Genomic DNA, 24709 nt, shown 5'->3' on the forward strand with positions numbered 1-24709 from the left:
CCTTATGATTTTTTTTAAGCCCTGCTGGTCACATAGTTGTTCTCTACTAAATTTTTTGTTTGTTCAAATGTTTTTTGAAATTCTCTTTCTACAAATCACAAGGTGAGGAACTAGGGAAAATACACTCCTTTTCAACTTCTTACAAATTCTAGGCTGTCTTGTGACCTGCCCTCCTGGATACTACGCAATCACAGCCTCACCCTGCACTCCAGGATTTACTGAGGATTTACAACCCAAATGGGGTTGGCTGGAAATCTTCCTAAGTATGTCCAGAGACATACATGTGTCACTGGGGGAGGACACTGTGCAAGTGGAAGTGTGAAGAAAGCGTGGAAGTGTGAAGAAATCATGGAAGTAAAATCCATTTAAAACTAAGAATTACTAGTAGGAAGTGATTGGTGACCCATCTATGGGGAAGTGTCTGGTGATCATGACAGGTCATGCAGCATTCTGTCTGATTTTTAAGCCCTGTACATAAGGCAGATCAAAGAGGTATGTGACAAGGGGGACCTGGTAAAACACAGGGGGTGTTGAAAGACTGTTGGGGTTTTTTGATAGGAAAAAGGAAAAACAACCTCTACGTTACACAAACAGGACTCCTGAAAAGCCACAGAAATATCCCATACTTACTTTTATCTTCCTGGTTTTCTTCTGCTGCTTTGCCTTCCTCTTCCTCCTCCTCCTCCACCTCCTTCTGCTGCACTTCTTCATGGTGATCGGCAGCACCGACTGAAAGGGTCTGGCAGCAGTGGTTGAAGCCGCTATCCCGAGGCAGAGTGAAACTTCGGGGCTTTCCCCCATTCCCATTCAGCACTTGCATCCGCTCACCCTCCACGAGGGGGAAGGGGCCGTAGTGGTCTTGCAGGTGGCACTTCTGGGTGGGCAAGGTTGACTGTCGCCGGTGCTCGGGGGAGACCACGGCCGCCTCAGAGAACACGGAGTCCTCCAGCGGCAGCGTCTGCAGGTAGTGGAGCCCTGAGCTTGTCAGCGGTGTTTCTATGAGGTCCTGCCAGGAGCGCCGCTGGCTTGCCGTCTTGCGCACCGGTGAGTCGGTGGCGCTCCCCGCCGCCTCCGGACGAAACTCCTCGTGTGATGACTGCGACTGAGAGGTCTCCGTGGACGAAAGTCGGCTGTGTTTTGGCTCCACGTAAGGGCTTGTGCAGCTCATCTACAACATCAGCAATGGAGTAAACTTCAGATCACTGTAGACCAAGACCTATTCCTACTAATAATCACGTATCTTCATTATCACTGACAGCACCCAGTTCAGTAATGAAGGCACAAACTTACCTGATCAACCTGCCCTGATCCTACTTTTAAGGCATGCCCATATCTACAAATGTCAAACACTGAAACTTATTCGTAATAAGTATCTTTATTATGTCCCTTAGTCTATTAAATAAGCCAAAACAATTATTTGCAGAAAACTTTGCAAGATATGGCACTGTGGAAGACATAGAAGAGATGTGCCTTGTCTATTAAAAATCTTAAAAATGCCATCCAAATGCCTGTTGTCATCCTATCTCGCTAAAATTTTTTTGGAATCATGTCTGTTGTGCTTCAGTGCAGTTCAAAGATCTACGATTTTGGAAGATAAAGTACTGCATTCAAATGAAACATCATGAAACCTCTCTTCCTCAGACTTTCCCAATTTTTAATTCCAAACTTTTTCAATTTAACAACTATATTCAAATAAGACACATTACTTAACACTGTTTGAGTACATGGACCTGAAAATCAAAATTGCCAGTACAGAGTAAGTAACAAGTCCATACTCTGGTTTTATACCAACAAAAGAAGAAAATAAAAAAACCTAATCCTCTTTTGGTCTCATTTATAGAGAAACCTACTTTTTTACAACAGAACAACTGGTACCACTGTTTGCTATACAAGACAGAACGTTTTTATGCCAGCATTTCTCTGAAAATTCAAGTGTGATTTGTGACTGGAAAGTTCCACAGCACAACTTTTGGAGCCTCAGAGAAGAATCTGTATTGTTACTGAGGTAACAACATTTTGTCAGAGAAGTTGATAAGGGGGTGGTGAAGGACTGCATGCATGAGTAGGGGTCTACCATGAATGAAGCACTGACTGAAAAAATATACTGGCGTGCACCCTAACATGCACATGCACATGTTTTTAAGCAGGAGAGTAGGTAAAAGTGACACTTTATGTAGTCATTCCTGTAGAAAGTTCTATGCAACTTACCGAAGGAGGTCGTGGGTATGTGTCGTACGGGGGTGGTGGGCTGTCTTGTTTGGGTGTTGATGGAGTGTCAGCTTCCTCCTTATCACTCTCACTCCAGTAATCTACAAGTTACACATAGATCAGATCAAAAACAACCAACACATTTTGACATGTCTGTGTATCAGAGACTTGCTTTCACAAAAGCAACTGGAAACTCCATCCTTGGTATTACTGAGAGTTAAATACTAGTGAATGTTGACTCTGTAAATGTTAGTTGCTGTAATTTGGAATTGTTTTAATCTAAAGAGGGACAATTCAAAGTGTTATGGGGTATACTAAGTCCAATGCCCCATTGCAGAGATATTAAACAACAACCTGCAAATGAGCCACAAAATTAACTCTTGTACACACCTTATAAATTCAACATACATACAGAATACTCCTAATACAAGTATCAGATTTTCAAATATTTATACAGCCATAAAAATATTATGATTGGACATATATTGGCTGGAAGATACTGAAAGTATTTTTTGAACAGAAAAGATTCAAAATATAATTTCTGAAGTCTTGTTGAGTGAAAATAACATTAACAAATGTAATTAACACCAACTGGCAAACTAAACAAGCAAGAGTTATTGCACACATGAATAATCAATGCTATTTTTCTTTCCATTTTCTCCATTGTATACTACCAGTTACCCAAGCTTTTCAATTCAATTTCTAATAACAAATAGTTGCATTTAAGAGAAGACAGAAAAACTTTATATCATATATCTGCTTCATAAAACAGCTGCTGCCCTGTTATCCAGGCAAGAACATAAAGGTAATATGGTAAGGAAAAATATGCCAATGACATTTAAGCATTCAGTTCCAAAAGACGGGTGAGAAAGTACAACGGATGCAAATCTTCTGGGCTAAATTTAATGGGATATGAGGTTTCATTTTGTTAGGAAAACAAGACTTGACCAAGCCCATTTCCAATGTTTGGTAGCATGGTCAAAGGGGAAAATACATGGAAGAATGTAGCACATGAGAATTTCTATTTATTCTGTTGCAAAAGTTTTTGAAGCAGAACAGCACCTAACTAAATGGACACTGGACCTTAATCCTTAGGAAAGAAAACTACTTAACTGCTGACTCATCTCAAGATGGACAACTTTAATGTTTCTACACATTGTAAGACTTAATGCAAACATTTCTCTTGTCACTTAGTTTCTGATTGCATATATATGTATATATACCTTCTAGTATATGTATATATATCTTCTAAATCATTGTACCACAGGACACTTTAGCTCAGACTATTCACAGACTAATCACAGGCAATTTTCACTTCGCCTAGTAAGAGTTCAATGAACTGCATGACTTACTACTTTGATAGATGAAGAGAAAAAGACTGATTGCTGCTTCACAAATGATCTAAACCAAAATCCAATCTGGCACAATATATAATTTTGGCTTTAATGATTTCTTCTTCCTATTATGATTATTGTATTGTATAATTAATGATCTTCTGTACCTAATCTTATTTAGGTTTTAAAACAAAAACTTACCTTTAAATGAAACCATCTTGAAAGAGTTGCCCCTAAAATTTTGTATATTTTTAGACTGAAGTAATAGTGGAGACAGCCTTATTTATCTATTTAATTTTTCTGAGCAGTAACAACTCTGTTTTAACTTGGATCTCTTGATTTGTTTCCTGCAAGCTTATAACTGAGAGATTCTCTTTAAATGGTATAAATAAATAGCATAAATGAAGTTTTCCTTATTATGAAATAAAAACTTCCAAACAGTTTCAACTCTAGAAATCTGCAAATAATTAATTTTCGGTGAACAAAAGACTAAATCAGTAAACCTCTTTTTTAAGTCACTCCTAGTTTTAAGAAAACTTGTTTCCAGCAACTTAACTCACCTGAAAATACTGGCACACAAACATGTTTGTTCCTATTACAGCAAAGCCTAATGGCACAACGTGTGGTGAAAGGCCTGTCAGAATTGCATCACTCAGTGAGATTTCTGCAGACTTGGAGCTTAACTGTTCATCCTGAAACTAAAATTTAGCAGCCTCTGTGCAAGTTCCAGTTTTGGCTAAAAATACAAAGATGTTCTTGCTATCAAATCCACATACAATAAAACACTGTGTGATTACACATTTGCGCACCTTACCTCAGACAGGGAAATCTGTTGGCAACCTACAGCTTGTCTAGAAAAATTCTGCAGTCACAGAGGTCAAGTTCCAAATTAAATGTATGAAAATAGCTTCCCACCAGTTTTTAAAAATGTTCTGCTTTTGGCAACTAACTCATTAGAGTCTATCTAAAATGTGTACAATGTTATCGAACAGTTGCTACATTTTTCTCTGCAGATTTTGTCCAATTCAGTGACAGACAAGCTGAATGCATCAGGCATATCTTGAAAGCTTTATGAATGAGCAATAGACTGCATATATTATATAAAAACTAACACTGACCTGCCATTTTCTGAATAAATATTTTTTATTTACATAAAGTAGTATTTTCTTAATCTGATTTTATATGACTGGAAACTACGTAACTTCTCCATCCAAGGAAGTGCTTTGCCATACTGGTAACGTTCACTGTATTTAATACAGAAACTTGATGATATTTTTATAAAACTGTTCCATACAGAATGTGACATTTTATTCAGCAGTACACCCACAATTTGGTGATTCGTGCATCTCTGAAGCACTTGAAATATATTTACGCACTTTAGATTCAGAACTACTCAACTTTTAATTGAAACAGTTTTGACAACTACTGTTGAACTGTTTCAGAGGTATTATAAAGCTTTGCAGCAAAGGGTTGAACTGAACAGAAATAAAAGACCTTTTGTAAAATCAAATATGTAGATGACAATTAGTACAGTCACTGAATATAGAAAAATCCAGCTTCACAGTTTTCATAATTGCAAAAATGCTTGAAGTGATAGAGAGGTTTTACTCTGCTAACTTGATGCCTCTGCTAATTAGGGACACTACTGAGCTGTTTAACAGCCCTTGTGCTGGGAGCCAAGGATAATCACTAGCGGCATAAAAACACTGTACAGCAGCGAGGGGGGAATGTGATACTGATTCTTCCACTAAACACAACCAAGCAACACAAAGGGGTTATAATTTTACCTACCTGTATACGGTAAATCAATTTGAGCTAATGGCGTTAGAGCAGTAATAAAGAGCTCTGTCAGCGCCTGGGATATTACTTCAATAGTAAGTCTCACTCTTCAATGGGGAGACATTTTAATAATAGGTAACATGAGGCCTGAATCCACATGATCCCATGTCTAGGAGCTGGATCATCTGCTATTTTATTACTCAGTGATTGCTTGGTAGCAAAAATATTTTTCCACATTCATCTGGACTTTGAAAGGTGCATCATGTCTGCAATTATGCACTTGGATAGTGTTAGCATAACTGTTCATACACCTTTCCCTTACTGTTCCACATGTTATTGTAATTCTAGTGCCAACCTGCTGTCAATAAAAGTTTGAATTTGACTTTGATGGCTAAGACAGAGGATTTCCTAGAAGACTCCAAGGTTCAGAGTTTTTTCACGGCTTCTTCAAGTAGTGACAGATGGTCAGGTCCCTCCAAACAGGTTATTGTAGTATTGCCTGGGGAGTACAGATCCCCAAACTGATTTGAAGTTTGGTGAGGCACTGAGAACATGACTAGAGGAACAGTGAGCATGGTGCTGCTATCCTGGGCTGTGTGAATGCAGAGAGCCTGGTGTTACAAATTACATGATGTGCCAAGGACTATATCAGAGAGTAGGCAATGCTCCCAGGATAAGCAGCTGCACTTACTGGAAGATATGATTAGAAATGAGGCCACAGCAGGTACAGTCTAGTTATGTGAAAAAACGACAGAAAGCCCAAAAACCTTCCCACACATGCTGCTACCATTGAATACGGCAGTATGCTGTAAGCCACTGCTCTTCAACACCAGGCTGATCCCTCTAGGATGTTCCCTGGTGAGGCAACCAGAGTATGAATCAAGGCAGACATAATTTTCTGATGCTGTCTTTTAATCTTCTACCACTACAGAATATCTCTTGATGCTTCTACCTGGCTGCCAAAGTCTCCCTTGCTTCTCATCAGGGAAAGGAGTTTTTTGTAGTGTCTCCCAGGAAAATGGCACTGCAGCAATACATTGCAGAGAGACAGACCACGTACATCTTCCTCTTCACAGTATCAGACCAGAAGGTCGGGCTAAGGCTGATGTCACATAGGTTGGTACAGACTGGGGGGTGAGGAGGACACCATGTGGCAAATTGTGAAGCTTAGTGACAGCCTTTTGAACACAACTTTCCCTGAAATGGTTAGAAATACAGTCTTTGTAAAAAAACCCTAGATTAAATATATTGCTGTTGCAGCTCCAAGCTATAAGCTTTTTGGGTCAAAAGACAGAACCTTACTGATGAAGGCTGCAGGGCCACAGAATTAAAAAGTGAGGTTTTGACTCAGTGGGCAGTAGGCAGACAGGCATCTGGATAAGCTCTGGATCATCACGACCACTGCAATTTTCTGGTGCCTGCTGCCAGGTACATCTGTAAAAAAGAGCATGTATTCAAAAGCCAGCTGCTTGACAAAACAGTTAGCTGAACAGGAACACTTCTGTAGGTCCATGTCACTGGCAATTCTAGGACTCCCCAATGCAATTGAGGACTGCCCCTTTCTTTTTCCTGTCTGCAAACAGGATTCCTACTGCATCAGACTAAAGGAAAGTGAGTCCTTATTTTATATATGCCGCTTTTTTAAACCCATGAACTATTAGACATTAAAAATAAACAGATGTAAAATGCTGTAAACCTGGAACTTCAAATTAAATGCCAACAGGGTTTTAGCACATACCTCAATATAGCAAAAAAAAAAGTAGAAATCACAAAAAACTACACCCTTCTCAGAAATAATCCAAGCATTTGTGGACCAGAATCTGAAGGAGCTAATCAAGACCCCTGAGAGAGAAGGAATTTTCTAAAGCAACAACAGTCATAGTCATATGTAAATTGCTCTCAGATGATGAGAATGAGGCCTGATACACAGCAGGGAAAAAAGAACAGATGAACTTGTGATAAGAGCTGACAGAAGAAACCAAAATAACAACACATTACCTTGCTCTTGTTTGATCCTCTCTCTTTCTGCATAGCCAGCAGCAAGCATGTTAATTCTGTTTAGCCATCTGAAATAATATTAAAAAAGCAGTGATACTGATCCAGCCTCTTAATTTTTGGATGCATTTCTACAAAAAACAAAGTTAGGAGCATCTGAAGGAGATTTTGGACAATGTTATTTTTCATATTAGACAGCTGTTTTCTTTGATACTCTTACTCAGGGAGTCTCCAAAGATCTATGATTTTGCTGTTGAACAAATTGTTTTCACAGCAAAAAGTCTATTTCAAATGAAAAACCATGCATGATGTCAAACATCTCTAAAATAAAGGATCTGGAGATAATCAAAGAGCTATTAAGTCTGCTGCTCACAGATACGCCATCACACCAATACTCCTGCTGTTCTGATTTATTAAGAATAAACACCACTTTTCAGAGATTTAAGCAATATTTCAAGGCTTGAATTGTCAACTTAGCAGAGGAACAGAGCAGAAACCAGCAGTCAAAAGAACAGGTTCACTCCCAAATAGACAGTGAGGTTTAATTATGCTATTATGTGTTTTAGAGATTACCTACAGTGTCAAGTACAAAGAGAAGGAGGCATATCAGAATTCATTTTTGTGTTCATGTCAGAGTAGCAGGAGGAGAAAAGACAGTTGCCTCAATGTAATTCACATTTAAGGCTTTAACCTCAACTTAGACTTTAAAAAATGCTTCTACAAGCATCACAAATTAAAAAAACCCAGAACAACAAAAAACCAACAACAACCCAAACTATTGCTATTCTTTTCTAGCAGGGCTATAATTTCTAAGCATACACTCAACTGCCTGCAGTAGTGGACTGCTTCAACCTGTTCTTTTCCCCCAAGGGGGTCCCAATATCTTCATTATCCAAATGCTTACACTAAATCAGGTCTTCCTTCAGTGAGGCTTTAAACCACCATGACAGTCTCTCATCGTTTTCTATTCCATGGTAAACCTGGAATTACTTGCTCCAGTCATCCTGTAGCCAGGATTTGACAGGCCTGGTTTGCCAACCTACTGGCATGCAATTTACTGCTAGTGTACACAGACAGCTGAAGTCAGTTTTGCATTTTCTTCAGGAATGTGAAACCCCTGTTTCAGAAAACTGTGCCTGATGGGTTTCATTTGCATACTGTATGCAAGGAAACAGGACTTAGCATTGTCTCAGCAAGGGGATACCTTTGTAATCACTCCATGCATGTCCTTCATGACATTTCAGTGCAGGGTAAGCAGGTTCAGAGCATAAAATACAGTTGCTCTCCTCGAAATTAACTCCTGTCACTGTCCTTCCACAAATGGTGACCACATGTATGATCTGTAAATCACATTAATGGTCCATAAATCATTGCACATTGGGAAGACAGCTAGAGATTTACTCCTGAAGTGATTCCAGAATACTTCATGTTAGCATACAATCAAAATTTCTGCTAAAAGAATAGGGAAGCTGAAGAAGAGACTTAAAATTTCAGTTGCAATTGTTAGGAAGTGCCATATACTTATAAAAATAACTGGCACATAGAACAGCAATCCAACAAATCATGTCTCAGACAATGATTTCACATCTTCACAGCAGAAAGGCGACCCACTATAAAGCTATCTTTTAGGTTCATATTTCTGATATGTGAAGGCTTTCTTTGGGGAATAAAGCTCAGCTATCTCGACAGCTCTGTCAGCCCAAATCAGAGGCACTGAGGCAGGAACCTCACTCGAAGCACTCTAGCCTCGTGCTGCTGAGGGACCAGCAAAGGCCACGGACTTGTTTGTGTCCAAAGGGTAAAGCAGCACAAGAAGACAAGCTCCTGCTCTGTCAAATGGCATGGCAGACAGTGGAGGTGGCCCTTCTCTTGCCTCTCGCTTATTTTGGATTTCACGTTCCCAATTCAGCTTACCACCCCCCAGCACAGCCAGCAGGGAACAAGCACCCAGGAAATGCATAGCAGTCAGAGAGAGAGGCAGACTGACTTCACATTTAATGATTTTCTGCAGGTGATGATCTGTGGCACGGTTTGGAATACCACCTGCAATGCCTCTGGTGTGAGTCCACAGGTCCTGATGTGGTTGTAAACAGTTAGCAAACACAGCTTTTGAACAGTTTGCCAAGTTAGAAATGAAAATAATGGTAATGATTACTTCTGCATGTTTTCTGATATGTGGCTGCTAAAGCTTCTTCAGATATGGTTAGAATGGGTATGGTTTAGAGAATTAATATTATTTAAATAAAGCACGACTAGAGTTATGGTTCATTGAAGTTAGAATCATGAGAAATCCAACACACTGGGCTTGTATCACAGGGAAATGTAAAGATCTCCTGCAGAACGAGTAAAACATGCCTGCTTTATAAAGCACTGGGGACAAAAGTTCCAAGTGTACAGTTATACAAATATTCCTTACTATGAATATTAAAAGATACAAAGCCTGAGGACATGAGAAGTTTTAAATCTTTCTTCCCTGTAGTGTGTTGTGTCCTGGTAGCCACTGTAACTTTTAGAGGGCAAGAGGCCAAGAAAATATTCCTTCCTTACTGTAAATGCAGTTTAATTTTCTTTTGAGAATTATAAAATCTATTTGTTAGCTATGACAGTAAATATAATAGCAGTGGTCGTTGCAGAAGTCATCTAGGTTTTCTTTTTAAGAATAGCACATATATTTCTTGCCAGTGTTTAATTAAAACAATTTTATGACACATAGAACAAGATTAAAAAAAACAGTCTTTTTGTAGGCTTGTAACTTCTGTGAAGTAGAGTGCACAGTACCGGCAGTCTCACCAAACAGCAGGAAACATTTTTCTGTCTTATCTCACACTCCAGGTAGACGCAATGCTTTTAGTCAAAGTAGGGTGTCAAATCATCCTTAATCATAAAGCTCGAGGACAAAGGACAGGCTTGCTATATATACAGGAATATGGATACCTTACAGTGTCTATAAGGACCCAACTGCAATTTAACCAGAATGAAGAGGCCTGTACATGATGCAGAATTTTTAGAGGTCTTCTTCACTGAAATCTTCCAGAGACATTCTCATGTGCTAACACTACAAGCTAACTTGTCATCTTTCCTCTTGGTCATAGCGCTACACTAAGGAAGAAAACTCTTATAATGTCAATAATCAATGTCACAAAAAAGAGAAAAAGGACAGCTCAGCTACAGCAGGCCAAAGAAGTTCTCAAACAAATATTCCACATGAAGTTATTTCCCTGCCTAGAAGATATAATTTTGGCAGCCATACATGTCATCAATTAAAAAATAGACAGTTTGTAATAAAAAGGAAGAATAAGAGTATTGTATGTGTTTAAGTCAGCCAACCCTGAAAAGGATGCATTTGCCTCTGTGTTGATGATCAGGGTTTTTGTGTAAAGAAAAAATAGCCCATAAAGCAGCAGACACAGTTACCATGGAAAATAAAAAGAAAGTTGCATATAGTATCATCAAGTATAAATATACGGGCTGCCTTCTACATCAGAATATTTTCTGGAATGAGAATAACAATGAATTTCCAGGCAAGACGTTTCTATGAATATACACTTACATTAGCAGAACAGTACTTTGCATCAATAAAGGATATTCTGTCCTTCTTCTCACCTAGACTAAGCATGTCATATGGGCAGAAAGAACACTTTTGCTGGTGCAATCATGTGGATCAAAGGAAATTCAGACACCTCAATAAAGTTCAGTGTTCATAGTTCTCCAGACTCCTTACCAACATAATGGTGTGGCACAGTCATAAAAGTAGTAAGAAAATTTGAATAGTGACAGTTACCTGAGATTAAAATACCCATTTTATGTGAGTAGATACACATAAACAAAAACTTCATATCCTACATGCAGTTTTTGTTTAAAAACTAACTAAATCATTTTATACAAGGGACAAAGGAATTGAACCATTCCGAACTTTCAGTTAAGCTACATATTAGCATTTTTCTACTTTTGTTTCTTCTGCTTCAAGTATAAATGGAACTGAAATGATTGCATGATACGTAATTAAAATGTATGTCAGAAACTTGACAAAAAAAAAGAACAGAAATTGATAAAAACAGTCTTAATTTAATAACTTGATTCTGTGTTTGACTCCAGCTAGGCTAAAAAATGCTTTTATACAGGAAGCACTTTATTATCTCTGCATTTGAAATATTATTTTTTAGTAACCTGCTTTTTTTCAATATATTCAGTTAATCCAATGTTTGTGAAAGTGAACTACTTTTTCTAATACATTAAACAAAGAGAAAAAATAAAATTATTTAGTGAGACACTGATGGCAACTCAGATGTAAGAATTTCAAGTAATTCCGCAGACCTTTAAAGAGTTGTTTTAAATTTACATGTGTATAACTCAGATCAAAATTTGGTCAAGCTCATTCTAAGCATTTATTTCAAAATAAGATTAAAAGATTATTTGTGCTAGGAAGTTAAAAATCTTTTTAGTTTTGGGGTTTTAGACTGTGCAATATGTTTTTAAAGTATTGATGCATATTTGCTGCTGCTTCCTGATTACTGAACAGTTATATAAATTTTTATCCTTAGAACCAAGGTGCCTTGTCATACTGACTGAGGACCTGCTGGCAGAAATGATTTATCTACTGCTGTAGTTCAGAATATGCTGAATAGACCAGGCCATTATTCTGTTTGCAGCAAATTGCATTTTGAGTGACTGACTTGACAGAATTATCAAGGAAAGGCAAGCCTAATATTTTACAAACAAATAAAAAGGTTTTAAGTCTTCCAACTGAGGAGAGACTTTTGAAGTGAGCCTCAGTCATGCAGGAACTTTTGAAAAAATGTTAACAGATAGCTCTTTCTAACTGAAAGCAAGTACAGGATAGCATTGGCATACTCTTCCAGTCAAATATTATCAGTAAAGAACTGGCAGTACCCTGAAAATGCTCTGCCAGGTACCTGAATCTAGTACACACAGGAGAGATTAAACCATGATTATAGCACTTACTAACAGTTTTATGGATTTAGTTTTATCTCCTCTTTCCTCTGTTTTAAAAGCAATTTTGCTCAGTGATGATGTCCACAGACATTATCGAAGACAGAACAATTCTCAGGTTGCAGAGTTTTGCTTGTGTTCTCTATCGTATGATGAAAATGGCGTTATTATTTTGAATGAAATTAATTTCAGTTTATGTTGTACAAATAAACAAAATAAAACCCCAAATATTTGAACAGACATGAGATCCATGTTTTCAATTTACCACTCAAATGAATTAAGATGAATTGTGTTTATTTTGTGCTGAAGTCTCAATCATTTTTTCTGAAAAAATCGCACGAGTGGCCTAAAATAAGTACAGTAAAGCTCAATACCCGACAAACTAAGACTTAAGTCCTTGCTCTTTTTGAGTTGATGAGATTTTCCCCACTAAATTCAAGACAGACAAAATTTCACTTCAACATGTAAGTTAATTTCACGGCAGTAGAGAGAATCTGCAAAATTAATTCCTGTAATCTCTACCTCCTTTTTCAAGACTGGTAGAATTAAAATCAGTGATGGCTTTAAATCTTTCTCCAACTTCTCATTCCCTCCACGGCCAGAAATAGAAGCTTTTCCAGAGCAAGCACCTCATATCTTTAGGAGTATGTTAGGAAGCAGAGTTGGAGATATTGCATGTTTCCAGGTGCTGCACAGCCAAAAGCAGCTTTACAGAAACCTGGAATTCTGAAATTGCATTTTGATGTTGCTTCACATACTGTATTTGTTTCTTTTTAGAAAGAGGGAATTTTGTTTCTAAAAATCTTCAAACTTTAAAAAAAAAAAAAAAATTTGCTTGAATTGAATATCTATCATATGCAGCCACTCAGAAACAATGCTACTCTGCACTTATTTTCTCAGCTATTAAACTCAACTTTTTAGATTAACACATAATTTACTGTCACTGTGTTATTACCAGCTTCGCGAAGTGTTACATTTAAAGAATGGTTCCTTGAACTTTGCTAGATTTCCTTACCTGTTCATATCATCTAGATGTTCAGCAGCAAAATAAAAACTTTTGATCTTAGGATGGCAGGCTTTGAATGCACTGTAGAGGAAAAATATAATTATAAAAATGTAATGGCACAATTCTTTTTTTTTTTTTTTTTAAAGTAAGACAGCATGGTCACCAAGGAATGAGGTGAATTCAGATTTCTTGAGTTGCTGGATGCCCCCAAACAGTACATAAATATACAACTTTTAGGATTGTGCCAGATTTCACCAAGTCAAGTTCTCTTCAACTACCCCTTTCTAAATAATGCTTGATTCATATCTGCATAAATATTGTTCAACAATCACCTGCAATGTACTATATTTGGATAAAGTTAACCAGTTAAGGATACAATTTTATGTATCAGGTAATTTTGCTGATATACCTTTAAGTGTCATTTTTTTCTGAACAGAGAATTGATTGAACAATTTATTCAATACAACAGAAAAACTCTCAGTCCTGGTGATTTCTCACATCCTAATGACCTTGACATTACCTTTAGCTCTAATGACTGCATTTCAAACAGAAAAATGTGATGCACTGATTGACTTCTGAAAAGCTGTTATAAATCAACATTGTGTTCTTGAGGTCATTCTAAGCAATGGGCAATTACATTTCATCTTTTCTTTCCACCAAAGTAATCAACATGACTGGTCTGAGAGAATTACTGTATTTCATACATAATATGAAATAAATTACTAGAAAAAAAATTTTAACTATGTTGGATAAAGATTTATGGTGAAGTACTTGAAGATACAGAAAATGCATCTGAAAATAATTAATAATTTACAGTATAGAATAATAATTTTTGAGAATAGCCTGAAGTTGTCTCTTAAAATAAGAAAAAAAAAAAAAAGAGCGTATCAGTTCCAAAGAAAATAAGGGAAACAGCAAACATGATATATGAAGAACATCATCACCATTTTTTCTGAGACACGATGGATTTTATATATACACATGTAAAGATATATATAATATAATAAAATAATTCTCACTCTCTCTAATCCATTGTGTCTCAGAAAAACAGTAATTATGTTCTTCATGCGTATTGAGCTTGTAATTTTCAATATATGTGCCTGTGTGTGGACATATATTTAAACATATGAAAATAGGTTTTAATAAATCAGGGATATGAAATTGATGTCCAGGAAAGTTACTGCTGGTGAAGGTAACATAAAATTGAGACAAAGAGAATTCCTCTAATGCATTAGAGCATGACACAATGTTATGCACGTGAAAGCAGATGTACAGTGACATCTGCTCAGTTAACACAATGTTATGCACGTGAAAGCGAAAGCAGATGTACAGTGACATCTGCTCAGTTTAGAAAGACATCATCAAGTTACTGAGACCCAAAATTTGACTTCTTAAAATTGTTACAGCATCTGCCATCTAGATTCTTAGAGATTTTTTATTTATCTAGCACCCAAGTAAGGAATTTTAATAGCCACTTTTACATTCCACTATCCAGTAGATACCAAATCAAGTAAAAAAGACAATTTCAGCAGGTTGTTCTTCTGAGACATGAGTTGACTTTATGCTGCTGCCCCAACAAAAAAGAAAAAAGTAAGCACTTCAGCAATGCAGCCCAAAGACAGGACAATAAGCCCAAGCTCCTGTTTTGTTTTGGTTTTTTTTTTTTTTTTTTTTTAATACAGTTTTCATTTTCTGCCCTTTGAGACCTTAATGAAGATCAGAGTTCCTCCTGAAGAGATATATGGATCAACTGATACAATGTCAGTGTGTTCTTTAGAAATGTATGTACTACAAATCATACCATTTTACTTTTGCAATTGCTTTTCTGTATAAATTTCAGTGGTTCCACAGCCTTGATAAACTTAAAAAACAGCCAAAACCATTAGAAGGCAAGGCAAAAAGCTTTCAACAACATGAGTATAAAAATACCTCTGTGGGAGCATGCACTTCTCACATTGCTATATTTGCTTGAATTTGCATCTGAATAAACGGCACAAATCTGGGCAGCAGCACAGACAGCGAGGCAGGAAGAAAAGTTACTTGAGACCTTTAGGTCATATCTCAAAATACAGCCAATCACCGTCATTCTCTTTTTTCACTTTGCCTCAGGACTGATACACTGTGTTAGCAAACTTTGAGATCACGCTAACTAATTTGGAGTCACATTAAAGATTGATGCCTGTCCATGAACTTGGGAACTTTTATTGGATGGCCTTTTTATTATGTTTAAAGCTTTTTATTGAGCTTAAAGGTATCACACACACATATTCCAATCCCCAACAAACAAACAAACAACCCTCCCCAAAACAGAAAGGAAGCAAAAGAAGAAAGGAAAACTGGGAAAATAAAGGCACAGAAGCAGCCAAGCAGTCTTCTTGCTCTTAATTCATTTTTCTCTAGTCAAGCACTGTGATTCATGATAAAATAAAAAAAGCCTTCTTCAGGAAAGATGGCACACTGAAACCACACTGATTTTGCCTGTTCTGTATGAGCTTATTCTGTGATATAATCAAATGATCATTGTAACGAAATCCAGTATGTCACTGTTTTAAGGGAAACACCTGTCCTTTGTTCCACTTTTTCTATTGTATCACTGCAATATTTTTGAGCATACTTACTATTTCTTGCGGCATTCACTGGCTCTGTCAATTTTAAATTCAGGTAGACTGATGAATCCTTCTGCTTTTTCATCCTGCAAATATATTTCTAGATATTACTGTTGTTAAAAGTGTGAGAAAAAAAATCCCACCACACTGAAAACTTAAAGATATTTTCACTTGCCTGCTTCTTTACATAAGGAATACTAATGTATGTGCTGCTCTGGCAAGCCTCCCACAGAAGTCACTGGGACTTTTGCCAAAATAGTGAGACAGATCCCTTGGTGAAAAATACAATTTAAATACCGAGTTTTCTCAAACAACTTCACAGCTGAACCAGCATTTGAAAATATACAAAATGACCAAATGTATTCAGGCAATTAGTTATTGTAATTAGTTAATTTGGGGGGAAGATGGACTAATTAGTAAGAAGAAATGCAGCCTCCTGGAAAAAAATAGGGGAAAAAAGCAATTTAAATATGTGCTGTTTACCGTCTTTATATGATATCACAGCTGAGGCATGATATCTCTTCAGCTACTTTCATCTCTCTGCAACACTCAAGAGAGAAGACATCTGACCTTCCTCCCCTCTCCTCTAAAGACTTGCACATAGTTTATTTTATCAGATATTCAATCATCCCCTTTGACTTTTCACATTTTGAAAGCAGTATTTATTTTAAGCCACTAATACATTAACAACACAAACTCTTAATTAACTGCTCCTAACTTTGCATAAGAAATTAATATATGATCATGAAAGCGAAGCTGCAGAAAACACAAATGTATGTTAAGGAATTCCAAAGAATTACTTTTTTTTTCCTCAGAATCTCCATGGTTATTTATGCTACATATGCAGTCCATATGACTATATGCTTTCTTAAAAATAAATAAACAAAAAGCACAAATCAGCATATAAAACTGTAACTAGAGTTGTTCTGTGGAAGGTACAAGGCTGTAACAAGTTCTGCATTAGTAGGTAATTTAAAATTGAAAGGACACTGTTTAGAATAATCTTGCCATTTTCTTTCTGCATGGTTGCCTAAGGAAATAAAATTTTGGCAAGAGCGTTGTTTGCTTGTGTGTCCCTCTGCCATTGAGGCTCCCTCCACCAGCTTTTGAATCTATTGGTGATTGCAGACACTTTGGTGAGGGAGCTGAGGTCTCTAAAATAACCAAGAATCTCAGCAACTGTCAGGGCAACTTGGGATAGCGGGAGACACAGGCACTCAGACCACTGCCCTCTCCATGGGAAAGCAAGGCACAACTCAGCAGTTCCACAGGCTCCTTGGCCACAGCTGGTGACCAGTCATTGTACTTGCAGATATGAATTATCACTGTCACGAAGACCTCGCAGTAGACCTTGAGGAGGGAGGGTGGAGAGGAGGGACTTAGGATTACTGATCTGAAGCTAGGATCAAGGCACAAATGGGATGAGTCTGTGGGAAATAAGCTTTGGTAACTCTGTTCATGGAACAAGTTACTGTATGTCTACACAGGGAAAAGCTGGGTATCACAGTATTTTCAAAAGGTTATGTTTGAATGCTTGCAGTGATTAAAAGAACAAGTACAGGACTGAATGCATCCACATATTGGCAATGATTTTACCTCAGGATATTCATAAATGAGACTAATAGGGTTTAAAATTAAGGTTTCCTAACTCACTGGCAAAAAGCTTTTTTGCTAAAGCTGATATAAATAAATGTAAACTAACACAGAACATGCACAGGTAAAGCTGTACACAGTTCATTTGGGCTACTCTGGCATTTTTAAGTTCAGCATATATGAGCACTGAAATCATATAAAAACCTACAAAAATTGAATGATAGTTGAATACAACTGAGAAAACAAAAGCATCTTCCTTAACTGTTTTGGTGATTTCACTAGCACAGATAAACAAGGAACACCAAGCACATCATTTAAGTTTACATTCTCATGACTAAACTGGAATTAAAGGATTAAATAACTACCTTTTCCCTTTCAAGGGTTTAAGGATAGATTTATTCTGAAGTGGTGAGGGTGGGACACAGGAAAGTGTGTTATTTCTCCTTGTAGTAAAAGGTGAATTTGAAGGACCAAATATCTCCAGAACTTAATGGTAATTTAGTCAGGCAGTTAATATTAATTTCAGCATGGATTATTTGGGTGAATAAAGTTATTCACATATATAAGCACTCAAAGCACTGGCTTCCAACTAAATCATGACAAGAGCACTACAAAGGGTATTTGTTGAGACAATAAGCACAGATGCTTACCTCTTCATTGATATACCAATATAGAGATGTGTCCTTCAGGACAAACCAGTATTTTTTCCATTTCTGGGAGAAGTAACTCTTGGCATCTTTCTTTTTCCAAAGCCAGCCTTCACAGTCCCCTCGACCAAGATCTTTGCATGAGATCCGTCTTTTGCTTTTACCAGGAATAGGAGCTGAAAATGACAACAAGTTGATGTGAAAGCGTTTAACTTGTCCATTAAATCAACAAGAGAGCTAACCAACAAGCACTATATATTTGCTTAAGAAAACTAATTAAAAACCTCAACCTCAATTTGCCATGAATAAATTACTATTAATATCTATTTTGACCACAAAGTCTATAGAAGGCACCATAAGTTAAAAACCAAAACAAACTAAAACAAACCATGTTCAGCACCTCAAAGAGCTCATATTCTATGGGTAAGACAAAAAAAAAAAAAAAAAAAAACAACAACAAAAAAGAACACAGAAAGAGAAGACATTATAGAGAAAAGAAAGGTAAATATTTAAAAGTAAGAAAATTGGTTAATTTTTATTTTCAAAAAATTAATATTTTACATCAGCTTAAAGAATAGAGAATATAAATTCATGTACTTTCACACTTGGCTGACAAATACAACTACGTAAGTACTTCACTGGTATTCAAAAATTTCTCTTTGCAGCTCCTTTTGCAACTAAACAGTTCCTAAGCCCTTTGTACTTCTAAATCAAAGGAGGACAATTTACTTTGGTATAAATTACCTGACAGCTTAGGTAATGAGCAAGGGCTGCAGTAAGGCATTACATGCACACAGCTGGAAGAACCAGCCGTGGCCCCAAAGAGGCAAGAGTCTAAGTACTGAAAAAAAACCCTAAACAACCCAACAGCAGATACATGCAGGCAGAGGAGCATTAGGAAACTATGAGACATCAGTAATGGACTAACACCTTCTCAACATTGGACTGGAGCTAACAAGTTCTATACTGCAAGACCATAAACATTAATGCTGGCAATTCCCTTCCTACCAATACATGAAAACAAATTTAATTTTTACCTTTGTTCTTCTTTTTGCTTTTCTGCTGTAGAGAAGACTGCTGAAATGTCTACAAGAAAATCAAAATGGGAGAAGTGAAAATACATGATTTATATTCAACCACATCCTTATAATAAAAGAGCGTAACGTTGCAAACACTGAAGTCATCACCAGGTAAAGCCAACAGACTTCTAGGCCTAAGAAGAAAAGTAATTTAATTTATCTGTTCATAAGGTTGTAAAGCAAAAGCATACAGTGAAACATCTTAAAATAGACTGCAAATTAGTTTGCCAAAACAACTGAAGTTTATCTCTAAAATGGTCGGTCTCTTCTCATTCTGTTAATGAGGAAGGAATGTCTCCCTTTAGTTAGTATGATAGTGAAACTACACAGCCCATGCATTTCTTATACATCACCTAATTAAGATCTTCCTGACATAAATCTTCAAATATGCAAATTACCACACTGCCCAATGCAGGTGTGAAGGCATTTATATGATGGTTTTTAGAACATCAGACAACTTGCTCAGAAATGGGCCTAATGTTTTTAAAGACACCAATAAAATTCTGTTAAATCACAACTGGGAAAAAGTCTCCCAAATAAATATTCTGAAATAGAAAACACTTTATTTTTTACCAGGTTTTGACTGAAAGAATTTCCCTCCAGTTGAACCACTCCCATGAACCAACCCATTGCCTAGGCAATGAGACAGGATGGAAATTATTCCTTTACTTAAGATCCTAGCTTATTAAAAATAGCAATACGTATTAGCACATGTTGCGGTCATTTCTGTTAAAAAACTTTGATTCAGATAATATCACCATCACTCTAGTGAATTAAAAAAAAGTTCTGTAATTAATAATTCCAAAATTTAAAGGCATGATTTTAGTTGTTCTAAACTTTAGTTTTCTGCATAGATAGACAAATGTATTAGTGCTGAAACAAAGAAAAGGCCACATTAGAGTGTCTGAGTATTAAAACCTCTTATTTCAGCTTACCATAAATCATGACCAAAATCAAAGCTTTCGTACCACTTGATAAAAGTAAATCTAAACAAAAGCACTAACAGCCCTGTAAGACCAAATCCTGTTCCTGGCAGATAAGACAAACTCTCACCTCATCTTACAAGGCTCCCTTTCCAATTCAAAAAGCTGTTTTTCTTTTCATTTTTTCTTCTGTGCTTCCCATACACCTGAGCTCACATGCAGGAAGCTGAGGCTCAGCTTCTAAGGCATGTCTCGCTTCATAGCTGAGACATTCTCAGGTACCAAATGCTAACATGTCCATGGGGATAAATTACCACTAATACTATGATAATTAAGTGTAATATAAAAAAATTAACTGACTCGGTAGATGTGCTGATCCCCCATAGACTGCATTTGAAGAAAGCTACTCAACTGTATTACCACCTCAGATGGTTAAAAGAGGTCTCCACTGGGAAGAAAAAAGGAGCCCATTTGTTTTCATTCCCCAGCTCTTGTCCTTTTTCTTCTGCTAATGGTATCAATTCAATCACCACCAGGTCTCAGCAAGCCAAGACAGCAACACCATCCCAACTTACATCACATTAAGTCTTCTGGCCTGCGTAGGACTAAATGAGATCTTTACATCCCAGGAATAACAGAGCGGCTGGGCAGAATTGTGTGAATAACTCCCTCTTAGATGCTTTGAAAATCTCACCTAATTCAAAGTGGTTGAAAAAACATAACACATGCACAGTCCCAAAACTTTAGCACTTCTCAGTTCACAACCCAGACAATTTAATTCTGCTGCTTGACTTTTCTGCACTAGTATTTTCACAGTGCCAAAACAAAGGAAAACCTCCGCTTGGTTTTCTTATAAGCGATTCTGAAAGCAGATGAGAAAAGTATGAAAAACCTTCTCTTTAAATGTTTCACCTGTAAATCGAACCTGCAAATATGAGCGCACACCTCTCAACTTCTGAGTCAGTTTTTGGGAAGAAAGGGTCACGAAGGGGTATCAGTTTTTAATAGGAAGACAGCAGGTAATTTAGACATCTAGCCATTTTTCCATACATTATGTTTTGTCCTTTGCAAAAACAGTACCAGGTTTTGTTTTTTTTTTTACACAGAAGATGTAAAAGCAGTATGCACTAGTCGGTGCCATTCAGTTTCTAAATCACATGATTAAAAAAAAACCCAAGTGAGGATGAAAAAAACCCAAGTGAGGATGAAATCTAAAAATCTTCTTCTGTTGCTTTTTTAAGGAAATCATCAAATGCAATCTGAAGCCTCCTCCCAGTTATTAGATAATGCTTAATGCCATTTTCTCAGTGCTGTTTAGAATCACTCAATGATGAAGGAAGTCATGCCCTTCCTCCTGCTCAGAGCAAGGCTTGCTTTGAAGCCAATGCCGGATCATTTTCTTCAGGGTCATCTCCAGCCTAGATTAAACTATCTCCAAAGATGGAGATTCCACAACCTCTTTAAGCAACCTGCCCTAATGCTGGCCACCACAATTTTTCCACTTTTACAGCTTAATTCTGTGATGTGGCCAATATGGAAATAATATAAATAATTATTTTTAATGCCACAAACCCTAAAAATATGGATTCACATCAAAACTAGAAATTTAGTTGTACTAGAGCAAGTTTGCTGCAAGATACCCACCCACGAGGCCTGATTTCAAATATGTTCACTGCATTTTGATTCTGATACATCTTGAGCTTTGAGCAACTGCTTTCACATACGTCTTGTCCCAGTTTCCAAGAATTTATCTCTCCCACTAATTCTGAAAGCAAGCATGAAATGAAATAGAAAACAGTTCTCTATATTAAAGAGAGATGTTAGTAAGTGAAAATAATAAATAAAATGGAAACAAGATTGCCACTGAAAAGATGAAATAGATTAACAACTTAACCCAAGTGGAATTTGCCACTCCTGAAGAAAGTTTTAAGCTGTTTAATCATATTCTGAATTATATGCTTTCAAGTTGCCCAAAATACAACTAGCAAAACTTTCCATTTTCCAAAAGCACGGTGTTACTTGATGTTTAACATACAGCAAAACTCCCTTGAATACCCTGAGCATCAGGTTTTTTTGAATGCAATAATTTTCTCCTGTAATATGTGATGTTTGAGCTTGTCATATTTAATAGTATACCTAAACTAAGCCTTCTGACAAATGCATGTCTAAGTAGAATATCAAATAAATATTTTAGTTATAGATATGTCTGCCTTTGCTATCAGTGGCCTCGAAAGCACATGTATTAAAAGAGGAACAAAACATCATTTATTAGATAGATTTTCTGATATATTTCTGGGTTTTTTAACAAAAGTGCTAGCCTACCTCTAGCCCTACCTTTCTGAAGGCTTAGCTGCACATCCCACCAGCCAATGGAGACTTCATTGTGCATGGAAGAGCCATAACAGTTTCTCTCTTCCTGCAACTGTTCATTACCAAGCTTGTTATGTGGGTTATATTTACTTCCACACTCTTCAAAATGATTGACAGAGTTCTGAAAGCCCATCAGAAGACTGCACAGCTGTAAACAGCAATTTGCCCTAGGGTTTGCCTTTCCATGCTTTTAGGATTACAGCACAATAATACAGCTACATAGTAAAAAATTTCCAGGTGGAGGCTCACACTAACAAAAGAGGTCACCAAGGAGCTGTATTTGTTCCTTTATGTGTTCCAATAATCACATATAGTTGGTATAATCAGCAATATCTGCATGCATACAATCACACATCAGCATCTTTGTATGTAAAACACAGAATTTTCAAGAAATTAGACTATCAGGTTTTTCTCTCATCTTCAGAGTTATTCAGGTTTCTGTCTGCTTTTGGCTCTTGGGATAAAGTATCCATTCTTGGTTAGTACCACACCTTCTGCAGATTTGCTCAGAAGGGAAGCAAGATTGAAAGTTAGTCATTAACATTCAGAAGCCTGAAAATGTGAGTATTTACTATGAACTACATAGTAGCGATTTGACAGCTCTCTCTTTGGAAAAATGCATTTAAACAAAAGTGTTAAATAGTTTAAGTTTCAATTAATTGATTTGCTTCATGACAAATAGGAAACTTAATCTGATCTTCCAATACAAATATTAAATTGGAGTGAAACTGCTAAGAGGAGAGATGTACATTTGATAAAAAACATATTATGCTGAAAGTTAGAAGATTTCTATTCTAGTTGACACCTCAAAATAAAAGTAGAAGACAAATAGAGTGGTTATCAAAACTATTGATTAGGTAAGACTACTTATTTTGCCAAACTTTGAGTCTGAGGAGGAAGTCTGAAGATTTAGGGTCAAGCTATTTCTATTTAAGAGCTTCTCTAAGATCTTTTTTTATCTCTATCTCTAATTTATATTAATAAATTCCATGTGCGACCAACAGAACGTGATATCCATGTCCAAAAAATATAATAGTTACATGACCCCTTCATGCTTACAGAATTTGTAGGTCTACTAAAAAAAAAAAGACCATAACTTGATCTTATCTGAAGATCTGGATTGTCCACAGCAATTAGTGCTAAATTTGACAGCTCCTAAAGTCCTCTTTCAAGTGCTTATTTGTTTCTTCACTTCTTTTCAGAGATTTTCCACTCCCTCATTTATGGAAAGCTGGAAGAGAGAAACAGTTTATGGAAATAATAATCTCCAATTCTTTTACCTGAATTTGAGCTCAGTCTGATTGGGAAGGAAAATGGCAGGTATCTTTATAGTTTTTTTGAGAGCTCAAGTCAAATCCAATTTTTCTCAAGCTGCAAGTTTAGACAGTAAGGAACTATTTACAGTCAGACAGTTCCCCTCTGTCACTGTAAGATAACTTTCTCTCATTCCAGCAGAGTAGCTTGTAACATTTCTGATTATTGGAACTTTCTACTGCAGATGGAAAAGCCAATATCTGGAAAAGAATGAAAGCTGGTGCTGCCTATTATTAGATTGATCTCTCACACTCAATACTTTGAGCACACTGGCAATGTTCTCTTTTCACAGTTTTGATACACCACATATATATATTTCTCTGCATTTAGTGGGTTGAGATCCAAAATTTCAGAGCTAAAAGAAGAGTGAAAAGAGGGAAAATTTTAAAGCTATTTATATTACATTGCCACACTAGCCATCACTATTAACAACTCATGTTTAAGGGTACTCTCAACAGAGGATTTTGCCAAAATCTTTTTTGTTTACCATCTTGTTCAGTCTCCATTAAGAGCTAATCATAGATAGCTTTAAATATATTCATAGATATTTGTTGAAAATAAGTTTTCAAGGACTATGTTACAAAGGTATGATGAGAGACCTCTGGCAGCTCAGAAAGTTTGAAACCTCCTGCCAATCATCATCGGAATTTCATTCACAACAGATAACTCTTTTTTACAGCAGGAGCATGTATTGACCTGTTAGTAGGTTTAGCCCTCAAAATAAGCAAAAAGATTACTGTTTATAGTCAGCTAGGTCTTGAAGCCAGCTGAGTACACAGGGCATCTGCAAGGCATTTTTTAGAACAAGAGCTGAAGCTGGGCCACACAAGAATTTATTGGCTTAGGAGAGAAGAGATGAGGCATGACTTGATGCTCTGAAGGTATCACTTACAGGGCTAAGGGTC

General features: G+C 36.8%; 1 protein-coding gene across 1 annotated transcript in view; it reads right to left on the reverse strand.

Annotated features, from left to right (window-relative positions):
* Positions 1–630: 630 nt before the first annotated feature.
* Positions 631–24709, reverse strand: part of CNKSR2 (connector enhancer of kinase suppressor of Ras 2) — a gene marked incomplete at both ends in the record, with an annotated part of 89288 nt that continues 65209 nt past the window's right edge. Inside the window, 7 exons of the mRNA XM_010163976.1 lie at positions 631–1168; positions 2209–2309; positions 7320–7387; positions 13282–13353; positions 15891–15964; positions 18122–18294; positions 19156–19204. Of these exons, the coding sequence (XP_010162278.1) occupies positions 631–1168; positions 2209–2309; positions 7320–7387; positions 13282–13353; positions 15891–15964; positions 18122–18294; positions 19156–19204 (1075 nt within the window). The remainder of the gene's footprint in view (positions 1169–2208; positions 2310–7319; positions 7388–13281; positions 13354–15890; positions 15965–18121; positions 18295–19155; positions 19205–24709) is intronic.

The sequence above is a fragment of the Antrostomus carolinensis genome, unplaced genomic scaffold (genome assembly GCF_000700745.2).
Source record: "Antrostomus carolinensis isolate BGI_N321 unplaced genomic scaffold, ASM70074v2 scaffold8303, whole genome shotgun sequence".
In the NCBI taxonomy this organism is placed as follows: domain Eukaryota; kingdom Metazoa; phylum Chordata; class Aves; order Caprimulgiformes; family Caprimulgidae; genus Antrostomus; species Antrostomus carolinensis.